Source organism: Pyrus communis, chromosome 15, assembly GCF_041283825.1.
Source record: "Pyrus communis isolate YQ-2024b chromosome 15, ASM4128382v1, whole genome shotgun sequence".
Taxonomy (NCBI): Eukaryota; Viridiplantae; Streptophyta; class Magnoliopsida; order Rosales; family Rosaceae; genus Pyrus; species Pyrus communis.
This window is the reverse complement of record NC_142579.1, coordinates 35,554,904-35,566,588: the sequence shown is the minus strand read 5'-3', so window position 1 is coordinate 35,566,588 and position 11,685 is coordinate 35,554,904. Positions and strand designations below refer to the sequence as shown.

General features: G+C 34.0%; 1 protein-coding gene across 3 annotated transcripts; it reads left to right on the top strand.

Annotated features, from left to right (window-relative positions):
* Positions 1-7,815: 7,815 nt before the first annotated feature.
* LOC137719561 (RNA-binding protein csdA) lies at positions 7,816-9,520 on the top strand. 3 transcript variants are annotated; one of them, XM_068458602.2, is made up of 4 exons: positions 7,816-7,959; positions 8,155-8,576; positions 8,828-8,948; positions 9,215-9,520. In XM_068458602.2, the coding sequence occupies exons 2-3, from the start codon at positions 8,173-8,175 to the stop codon at positions 8,919-8,921; spliced, it is 498 nt and encodes a 165-aa protein (XP_068314703.2). In that variant the 5' UTR covers positions 7,816-7,959; positions 8,155-8,172; the 3' UTR covers positions 8,922-8,948; positions 9,215-9,520. The 3 variants fall into 3 exon arrangements, with proteins under 3 accessions (XP_068314703.2, XP_088541484.1, XP_088541483.1); XM_088685358.1 differs by having other exon boundaries at positions 7,839-7,959; positions 8,158-8,576; XM_088685357.1 differs by lacking the exon at positions 7,816-7,959 and having other exon boundaries at positions 8,099-8,576.
* The last annotated feature ends 2,165 nt before the right edge of the window (positions 9,521-11,685 follow it).

The following is an 11,685-nucleotide window of genomic DNA, read 5'->3' as shown; positions in this document are numbered from 1 at the left end:
AGCTTTGTGAGTTTACTGTCCCTCCTTTTTTTTTGTTTTTTGTATTTGTTTTTCTTGAGAGGTAAGGTTTATGTAGCCACTTGACTAGGTGTACCTTCTTGTCAAAAACGAATCTCATATTGATGAGAGGAGGGATCCTGCATGGTTATAAGTAAATTTGGCTATACTCTCCATATTACCAATCGGTTTTATAGTGTAACCTCAACTTTCTTCACTTTTTACATTATATTTCAATAAATTTCACTCCCACACCTTGAGGTGTAGCTTGTTGAGTGTTAACTCCTTTGATTGTTAGTACGTGTTATGTGTTTTCAGAGTATGCCATGGATGGCCTCTTTTCTGAAAAGCATGATCTGTTCATTTTTGCAGTGATCTCATTAGAGATAATAAGTGGCAAGAAGAATACAGCCTTCTTTGTGGCAGATCATTCTCTAAACTTACTTGGCAGAGTAAGCTACTTTAATAAACCCCTCAACTCCATCTATATTTCCAATTACTTGCTATATATGTCAATGTATTTGTTGCTAATTAATTAGATGTGTGAAATTGATTGTTTTAGGCTAGGAGTTTTTGGAAAGAAGGCAAGAGCATAGAGTTGATGGATCCAACACTGGTTGCTTCTTGTTCAATTAGTGAAGTCATGAGAGAAATTTTGATGGGACTTTTGTGCGTGCAAGAAAGAGCCGTGGATTAACCAAGCATGTCCGATGTTGTTTTAATGCTAAGCATGAAACAATTGCTCTTCCTTTTTCCTAGATAACCTGCATTGATGCAATTTCATCTTCAACCAGGCAACGACACAAGGCTAGAAATTTCAGAAGTAGACGGTAGCTAGGTAGCAATACTAGCAAATTCTAAGTATAGTTGTTCATAACCAAAGTTCATTTACAACTGTCACTTTTGCGTGTTTTCTATCTTCGAGTTTATTTACCCTTAAAGCAAAAGAAAATGCACATTCTTTTTTTCTGGTGGGTTGAAATTCACCATGCAACATTCACATTTGAAAAAAATTATTGTGGAGAGGCAAATCCAAAGAGAAAATCCAACACTGGTTGCTTCTTTTCAAACATATTGTTAGAGAGGCAAATTTCACGACAGATGTGTTGACTTCTCTTGATCACTCCCTACAATTACAATTTTTTCATGTTTGGGACGCTGACTTCTCTTTCAACCTTCAATTTTTTGTTGTTTAGGTTTCAGTTGTGCTCGGAGTTTTGTATTGTAATTTCCTTTTTCTTAACGGAAAATAAAAAAAACTAGCACCATTAAAACATCCTTGCCAATTCAAAAAGAAATTAACTTGGTAATACTTGGACTAAGGTTACTAAGGTTTTTCGAGAGCCTGTTAGCTTGGGTTAGATTTTACATAAGAATTGATCAGTCGTGAATTTGCAGTTTGGCAACACAGTTCCACTACAGTCCGTTGAATACTGAATTCATGATCATATTCTCCACTCTCAATGATATCTCCCACATTCCTATGATTAGTCTATCTGGTTTGGAAAATAGGGCCAGAATAAAGAGGAATTTTTTTGGTAGAAAATTTGAGGGATTTTGTATTTTGTTGTGTAACTAAATGCCCAAAGGCTTCTCTGTAGCAAAAGACGAAAGATATATGCAGATGGGCAAGGGTGGTAAACCGTGCAAAAGAAAGATGAAAGAGATGGACATTTAGGGGAGTCTAAGAGCATAATGTAAAAGATTTTGGAGGACGAAAAAGTAAAAGAAAAGAGGTAACTTTTATCATTGTGTGAGAATGTCACACTCATCTCTACCACCTCACGTGCATGCAACCAAACACGCATTACGTAGACATAAAAGATAAAAACAAATAAATATATTTCGTGGTATTATCGCTGTTATTTGAAGATAATGAATACTATAAGCAAGGTATAATCTGTAATGTACATGAATCACTATATGTTTGCATGTAGTTCGGTAATTCCCAATTTCTCCCGTTTTAGTTGCATGGATGCCATATGTTAAAATTTGTACATCGATAATTAGAAGGTTCGAAAATCTTATGTTAAACAAGATAAGTTCGTCAAGAAGAAAACTTATGCTGATGGTCCGTGCCAATTTCAATACCAAATTCCACCAGTGTCAATGGCAATGCAAAATTTCATTTGTCAATGCTAGTGCAACATTCTAATGTTAGTGTCAATATCAGTGCAAGATTTCAATCGTAATATCAATGACAATGCAAAATTTCAATGTTAATACCACTACCAATGTAAACTTCCAAACAAACAAACAAACTGCTAATGCCAACTTCAAACAAACTTATCGCAATTAAGGGTGACATGGAGCATAAATAGCCATTATTTGTCCCAAACCAAACACCAACTTCAGTTTTGCGGTCAACAACCATCCTCGACCAGCATGAGCTTCTAATGTTTGTCCAACCAATTTTTGTTTTCTCCTTTAACAACTACTGCTCGAGAACTCCGTCACAGAAGAGTAACGACGAAGGCAATTAAGAAAACAAGAATTCATAATTTCAGCAAAAGAACACTAACATAAAAAGTATACCAACCAACCCGTAAGAAAAAAAAAAAAAAAAAAAACGCCTAAGAAAACAAAGTAAATGAAAATCTGATAAAAACTAACCACAAGAAAACTAACAACTATCCAACAAAATGAGAAGTGGAAGGGATGATGAGCGATACCAAACAATTGCAAGAGCAGAATGAACCCAAAGAGGATCGAGATTGAGCTCGCTCTAATACCATAATAACAAATCAAAGAACTAGAAAAGAAAAGAAAAAAAAAATAAGAGAAATTAGGTTCCTATCCCTCTTTTTTCAACTCCATTGATTGAAACCTTATTTCTTTTCAATTTTTAATCAAGGTCCCTTGGTTTTAATAAACATCATTAATTATTTCAATAATAAAATATTTTACATATCAAGATAATTAAATTTTATTTCTAAATTATTCATTTAGTGTTAGAAACGTTACATTTGATATATTTATATTTATGTGCTAAATTTTGTATCATATATTTTTATTTTTAGTTTGTACCTATTTTAATTTGCAACCTTTTCTTCTAAATTGTGCCAATTTTCTATTCAGTTTTAGTTTGTACCCATATATTAATTTCTTTTTGTGTCCATATTTTCCAAACTTTTATTTTTACTCATATTTTTTTGACCTTTTATTTGTACCCATAATTTATTAATAATGTACCCATTTTTCTTTAAAAATGTACCACTTTGTTCTATGTAAAATGTACCCATTGTTTTTTTTTTTTTTAAGTATGAAATGTACCCATTATATAAAATGTATCACTTTTTTTTTTTTTTTTTTTTTTTGTATAAAATGTTACCAACTTTTGGCATGTAAAATGTATCGTATAAAAATTACCAATTTTTTTATGTAAAACGTCATTAATATAAGTAATGACAAATCATGAGTTTTATTTAAGTATAATTTTTTTTAATATTTTCAACAAATTACGGATTTTATTTAAAATCTCACCAATATAAATAACTACCAATATCAAATTTTAATTTAAAAATTATAATAACCTACATAGAAATGCATTATTGCATTAATTTCAGGGACTTCAATCAAAAATCGAAAACCAACAAGGTTTTAATCAAAGAACGTTGATAAATAGGGACCGCATCCAAAGTTATCCAAAAAAAAAATTGGAAACTCTGAATCTTATTGTATGGACAAAAATAAAATGAAGAACTCTACAAAATTGCCAAGATGACTATATATCCTAAAAAAACTACATCTTGCAAGCTTTAATTCCTACAAAGTTACAAGAAGTGTACGCATTTATGGAGACTTAATCCTAAACCAAAAAAGAGAAACCAATCACAATCCTTATTATATTAGAAAATATAATGCCTAAAATATCAATTCACCTTGACATAATAATAATATACCAAAATTGCTAACTTTTCCAACAGTTAGAAAATCTCTCATTTTGGCAATTATGGTGCATGATGCTAAGTTAATCAAGTGCGAGTCGAATCCAAAATTTGCCGACTTATTTAACCACAAATTACGTAAATGAGGAAATCGCGTATACCAGTCATTTGAAAAAAAAATATGTATAATACAACTTCACTTTTGTGCTTTTATATTTTCTTTGACTACAATTAAGTTATAATCTTTCCTATTCTTTTGTTTTGGTGATAAAATATTTAAATAAACACAAGCACAGAAATATAGCTCGCATAATCCTCTAATCTTTTATATAAAAAGAAATTTTTAGCTTGCATGCATGTGAAAGTTAGAAACTGGTCCAAAGTTATGGTTGCATCTATCACTTTTTTCTCCATTGGCAGATAGGGGAAGAAGACAAAACTCAAAATGTATGAACTACTTGGACACAAACATCTTAACATGGCTTTAATCAGAATTGTTTACATTTTATTTAATTTAAAAGATTAAAAAGAGAAAGCGAAAAGAAATATACGTTTGGGTGTATTGCATTGGGCTGGGCTTGGTCATGGTCATGCATGGAAGCATTTCCCAATGAGAGAATCGAATCAGTCCCCTCCTCCTTTCTTTTTGCTTTTTCACAGTTTGCTACAGCCTTCTTTACCATTCCCCAAGAAAAATGCCATGGTGAGTAATCTTGAATACTAATTCCATTTTATTTTTATTTCAATCCCCTTAATTATTCAAAGATTCAAAACGAAGATTGTGAGAGGAAAAGGAAAAAATGACAGTGAAAAAGCCATGCATATCAGTACTACTAGTGAGAAAAGAAAAAGAAAAGGATTAAAAGATGGTCAAAATTTGAACCTCGAAGACTCCTCTTCCATCATCATCCATCAGCTTCGTCTATCTTTATCGAAACTCTTACCAATTAATTTCTCCTTTCTTTCTTTCTTTGATTTTGATCCTCCACTACTCCACGTTCTCTCAATTATATATTAAAATTTGGACGTTCATCGTTTGAAGCTCCCTTAGCCATGCAACAGCTTTTATGTTTGGCTTCGGTTATGTGCCTAGCTATGTCTGGGGCAACGGTGACATATCTTCTAATTTAGCGAAGCAGCTGACATGCACGAGTGTGATCATATTTTATGCATAAGAAGATTAGATCTAGTGATGAGTGAGGGTGATTCATGCGATTCATGGATATAATATCCTGACTTATGGAATATAATATTTTTTCTATACAATTTTATTTTGATACTTTAAAAATGGAATATTATTAAGTGGAAGCCATGCAGATTTTATTTTGAAGTATCCCAGACGGCTTAAGAAACCTATGAAACCAATGCCCAATCCTAATCCTGAAAATACCAATGAGTCAAGTAGTTAACATGTTGGTTAACTGTATTCTAAAATATATATATATATATATATAAAATAAAATAAAATAAAAAAGTTCTTGACGCATGTAAAGAATAATTGACTTACAAAAGGAAATTCTGTAACTTCTTCTGACCTAGGATAAGAGCTCATAAACTTAATTACTATTAGTACCGTATGATGAGGTCCATAAGGAGGATTCATCCGTTGGCTGGTAATTAGCTTATAACCCCATCATCTCACTAGCATAGCTTATATATTTAGAGTTTGCCACGATTTGATGCCGATCAAATGATCGTAATGAAGTAGTGGTCTTTAAGTAGATGCTATGTACACTAGCCCTAAGACATTGACTTCTAACCAGAAAAGTAAATACTTGAACTTGAGAGGCTTCTGACCTTGTGTAGGTGAGTACTCCAAAAATACAAGACAAAATAATGTCTAGGAAATTCAGCTTAGGCCACATACCTAAATTCACTCTTCATTTATCTCCAAATTGAAAATGACTTAATCCTAAAATATATAAATAAAAAATTGGCCTCAAATGAAATATCCCTTTAATCTTTGGGAGTAGGCCGTAGGGAGAAGAGAAAATATGGTAGTGTACTCTTTTGACATGGAGGAATAAAATTCGGTTTTTAAGTACAACGAAAGAATATTCAGAAAATATTGAAAAGCAACAACCATTTTTCCTTGTATAGTGACACCCAATTAGGATGATGGGGTGTTCTCAATTATATATATAAAAGCAGACTTGACCACTCCTTAGTTATGAATTGTGAGATAAGAACAAGAATAGTGGGGTCGTTTCTCGCCCTAAGGTTTTTCGACGTGTGAGGAATATTCATTTTCTCTGGCAAGAATACAATGAATTTTGTTCTTGTTTATCCAATCCTGACTCAACAAGATTGTTGGCTTTGTTTGCTCATGAAGGTCCTAAATATATGAAATATATGGTCAAAAGAATTTTTTGTGGTTCATACAATAATTTTATGATATTGGCTGCACGGCTATGCTGTGTTTAGAGCTTACAATACATACTATTTGCTTTTTGTGGGGACGTGACCTATATATATATATATATATATATGGTACAGCTAACTTAACAAAGTCAAATCAACATGTTTTTCCTTGCTCAATATGCTTTATAATTACGTAACATTACAATTATACTTAAGTTTTTATAATATGTATGCATAGATCTATGGCCTCTGAATGATTTAATTTAGTTAGTAGATGTAAACATACAATAATGATGGAGTTTTACTCTTAAGTCTCATCTCAATTCTCTAGACTACGCATCTTATAGTTCCGTCGACAGATTTAATATACTGAATCACCGCTCATCATTCTGGATTCACTAAAGGGGTTAGTTATCCTTTGATTAAATATTTTAATAGGGGTGGACAAATATATTATCATAGTAAATAATAAAGTGACATTTAAGCAGTAATGATAGCTTATAGAGATTCATCATATCTCATATTGGTTTGCTAATTGACACTAAAACTATGTTGTTTATGGGCATGTTTGAAATGTGTTTCTCGCAATGTTTGGCAGAAAAAAGTTAAAAATGCTTATGTGTTGCAAGAAACACCTATTATGTGCTTCCTAAGAACTCGTTTGGAAAGCCTTTTTGAATGACTGAAAGTGTTTTTAGAGAAAATGTTTCTAAAATCAATCGCTAGTAAAAATACAAGTTAATCCAAGAAAAACACTTGAAGTCCTTCTTGCAAGAAGCACATAACTAATATTTCTAGCATGAAGCACTTTAAGAGTGCTTTTAGAACCCAATAATATTCTTTTAAAAGCGTTTTCATTCATTTAAAAACACTTCCTAAACAAGAACAAGTTGTTTCAAGAAATACTTGCATTTTAATAAATAAAAAATTTGTGTTTCCAAAGGTACCGTTTGGTACGTGGGACGGGATGGAACAGAGTGGGACAAGGCGTTCCGTCCCACGTTTGGTGCGCCTAAAACGGGTGGAACGAGCTGTTCCACGGGACGAGTTTTGGGTGAATTTTCTTTCCACCTCACCCCCCTGGAACGACTCGTTCCACATTCGTGGAACACAAAATTATAACCTCTCCGTCTCCATCTTCTTCCTCCTTGTTTCCATCCGAGGGCATCTTTGTCCCGCTCCGTTCCGTTCCGTCCTGTCCCGTTCTGTCCCGTCCCATTCCGTTCCGTCCCGTCCCGTCTGCATACCAAACGATACCAAACGGAACCTATAGCTATGGGAATACAAAATGGTTGGACAAAGAAGGGCAATTATGGAACCAACCAAAGAAATTTATAATGGATATGTTCCTGCGTTTGCAACCTCTAGCAAATAGAAACCCTAAAAAAACAGTAGTTAAAGCTTTGTCATCATATTTAAAATTTTCTCTCTTTAGTATATTTAGAATCCCATTTCAATTTCTCTTTATCTCTTTTTTCTAATTTTAGTTTATTTTGTGTTATATTCCATTGTTCAAGGAAGGCAAAGTGATGAAGAGAATATCAAAAAAGAAAAACCACGTACCTAAACCTCTACTGGGTGCAATCCACCACTCGCTTCTCGAGGCCCTTAAGCAATATAAAAACCTCCCCAACCCCATCACTTTAATCACCAAATTCCTCCATCACTAGTCTCATCTTCTTCAGGCATTTCTATTCAACTTTGTTTTCTTAAGGTGAGGCTTTTTTCAAATTTCAAGTTTACTCCTGGGCATTTGTAGGTTAGGTTACCGTGTCTGTCATTTTGATAAATGATTTTTTTTAAGGAACCTGCTCGACACAATGATTATATTTTATTGATATGAAAAATTGATACATGAAGTATTTCAGTTAACTAATACATTATTGTTTTGATCATGTCTGAAATCTAGAAGATCAAAAAGAGAAAGATGAGCAGGCCAGGAGATTGGAACTGTAGGTCATGCAACCATCTCAACTTCCAAAGGAGGGACTCGTGCCAGAGGTGTGGGGATCCAAAAAGTGGGGAGAGAGTTGAGTATGGAAGTTTTGGTGGTGGAAGAGGTGGAGGTGGCGGTGGTTCGTTTGGATTCACCACTGGTCCAGATGTCCGCCCCGGTGACTGGTACTGCACCATTGGCAACTGTGGAGCTCACAACTTTGCCAGCCGCTCCAGTTGCTTCAAGTGTGGTGCGTCTAAGGACGAATTGTCAAGTGGCGGGGGCGGTGGTTTTGAGGGTGACATGCCTAGGTCACTGAGAGGGTTTGGCTTTGGCAGCAGTGGAAGTAGCTCTGGTCGCTCCGGATGGAAATCTGGAGACTGGATTTGCACAAGGTAAATTTGCAAATTTTATCGTTTTATTTTACCGATCAAAATCGCTCACAAAATGTTGTTGGCTGAAAAGTTGGGTATTGGCCCAACAGTTGCTTCTCTTCGAGTGAAGCATTGCAGCTATTAGGTTCAATAATATATAATAACATGTACGTGTAGCAATATTACGCCCATATATTTTATCATGTTTGTGTATGTACCACCACTTTACCATGCCATGAAAATAATGGTAATTGTTCAATTAAATGACACAGGTCAGGGTGCAATGAGCACAACTTCGCTAGCAGAACGGAATGTTTCAGATGCAATGCTCCAAGGGACTCCAACGATGACAAGTCTCCATTTTAGTTCCTCCCAGAATTTTCATGCTTTACGGTGAGTATATATGCACATACCTAAATGTATATGTTATCTTTTAAGTAAAATAGATGACTAAGCAATATTAGCTTGTATATGTTATTTTTTAAGTAAATTAAATGGCTAAGTGATATTAGCTCTTTGAAGTAGAATACCGCAAGACACAGAGCGTTCCTCCTCGAACCCGAAAGCAAATCATTCTGCACTCTGTTGGAAGCTATTAATAACTTTTTTTAATAACTTTTTTAACCAATATATAAATGTGTGATTCTCATCTTGTTCAGGTACTGCTGTACTTTGCTGAAGGAACTGAGAGAAGAAACATGATTCCCATATGATGACTTGAACTACCTAGCTAGCCCCTATTGTGTGCCAGATGATCACCCTCTATATTTTTTTCCTCTTTCAATTCCCTTTTCCTTCCCCCACATTTCTTTCCATTGTCTGGATATTTATCCTTGTTAGGGAGCTTAAGTTGAATTATGATGTACCTTAACTAAGCTAAATCATTTGGCATTTTGTGAGCTTTCTTATGATATGATACGCATGTAGTACTATTAATCTAATTAATTGTCTCTTGTTATCTTGGATGACTGAAGTATCACTGCTCGAGATGTTTTTTAGTGTGATCGGGAACATGAGATGGTATATCACATGTTAGAAATACTTGTGTTAAAAAATTAGCAACTTAAAAAAATAAAATTTCCTTTTACTTATACAATAACATATAGTGTACTACCACCTGTGTTCTAGGCACCGTGAAACATTTCTCTCTCTACTCGCTGCAAGTATTTGATTGATTAATTACTTTCTGATACTGATTTACACAGAGAGAGAGAGAGAGTGAGAGAGGATATATATGCAGATTGAAGGAAGATGCTCCATCCCGAGTATCAAGAATGCTTTTATCTTAAGAGTGGTCCAAGGAATATTTGAGAACTTAAAGAATTGTAAACGAGTATCCAGAACATGCATGCATATATCTGTAAAGGCAAGCAAATAAATATAACCAAAGGACCCAGAAAAAAAAAAAAAAAAAAAAGCAAGCAAGCAAATATATATGTACCAAAGGAACTGTTCACATCATGCATGGACGGATGGACCATAAATAATCATATCTTTTGGTGAAACCAACACTCCGACGCGAGTGATTCCATATCTTCTATAGAAACCCCAATTAAGGGATTATTAGGGGTGCAAGTTGAAAACGCATCATTTTGTGCCACACGTGTATAGAAACCCTAAATTAAGGGATTATTAGTTGAAAGCGTCATTCAAACTCCATTTCTTTCTTTTATCTAAAACCATCGTGCATGCGTGTTTTGATACACTACAAGAAACATGAGCAACAATTACCGTAGTTATTTGGTTGCTATTGCTGGATTAAAAATGATGTACCAATGAAAAAATGGTGACAAAGGTTAAAATATATATAGTGTAATACATTAATCACCATTATGGTGTAGTCATCGATGAAAGTTGAATGTTGTGCCCAACACATACATATATATAGAAACCCTAATTAAGGAGTTATTAAGTTTAGGGATCACTTATTGCAAATTAAGGTGAAAGTTAAAGGAATAATTCTATATTTTTACTCCACATGTAGCTGCTTGATTAATCAGTCCGAACTCTTAATTGCCACTCATAAAGTTCATATATAGGGCCCTGGTGAACCAGTGAACTCCGGTTTCAGGGTTGCCTCTTAAAGGACTCATGTAACAAAACAAGCAAGGACTTGGCCATCTTCAATTTAATCATTAAGTACGTGCGTGACTCGATAACATTTAGTACCTTAATTTGCAGTTAGCATTTTATATTGTACCATGAGATTAAACTAATGCAAGATACCAGGGTAATTTTATTTTGTTAGCTTGATATACATTTGAGACATGGTAATTGTTTAACACGGTATTAGAATCAAATTCTAGTTCTAGAATTTAGGGTTCGAAACCCCCAATCGGCCCCATCTCCCATACATATTTTATGTTACATAAGTTGCCATGCACATATTTATCGCTCCTTCGAGGAAAGATGCATGTTAGCTTGATATTCATTGTCAACTCATTCTCTAAAAACCATTTGAATTTTGAAACATAATTATGAGGTAGCGGGTGATGTTAGAGTGATCACATCTTTTAAAACCATATTTTGTATACCATACGATGTGGCGGTAGATGATTGTATTCCTTCTTTAAATCATTAAATTAATGAATCCAATCGTCAACTAAAACATCATGTGGTTTACATAAGATTTAAAACGATGATCCCTTTAGCATTTTCCTTAGCAATAAAAAAATAATAATACAGGAGCTTCTAGTTTCAGCGACAAACCATATTTACAGTCAAATTTAATAACCCAGTTGACATATATTCTATGATGGCCATGTTTGGTCCTTGCAATCATTTTGGGTGAGTTTGAGAAATCTGTGTGATGAAATAAAAGATGACCAGTAGTAAGTCCGCTGAGTTCATAACAAAATATCAATATAATGAAATAATCATTCGGTTCTTTGATTAACGGGTGGGGTTAACTTTGACAATATCTAATGAACTTCCAAAACAAAGATGTATCTAAATCAGCATATCTCTATATTTTAGTTTAAAGCATATATAACTCACATAGGATTCCAAAACTTTTTAGCAAACACCTTTCATGGGTTCCTTCATTGACCTCATGGGAGAAGTGCAAAAAATGCAAATTTTATTGGTCAAAAAGTAACCACACATTGATTAATGTCTGCTACTACACTCC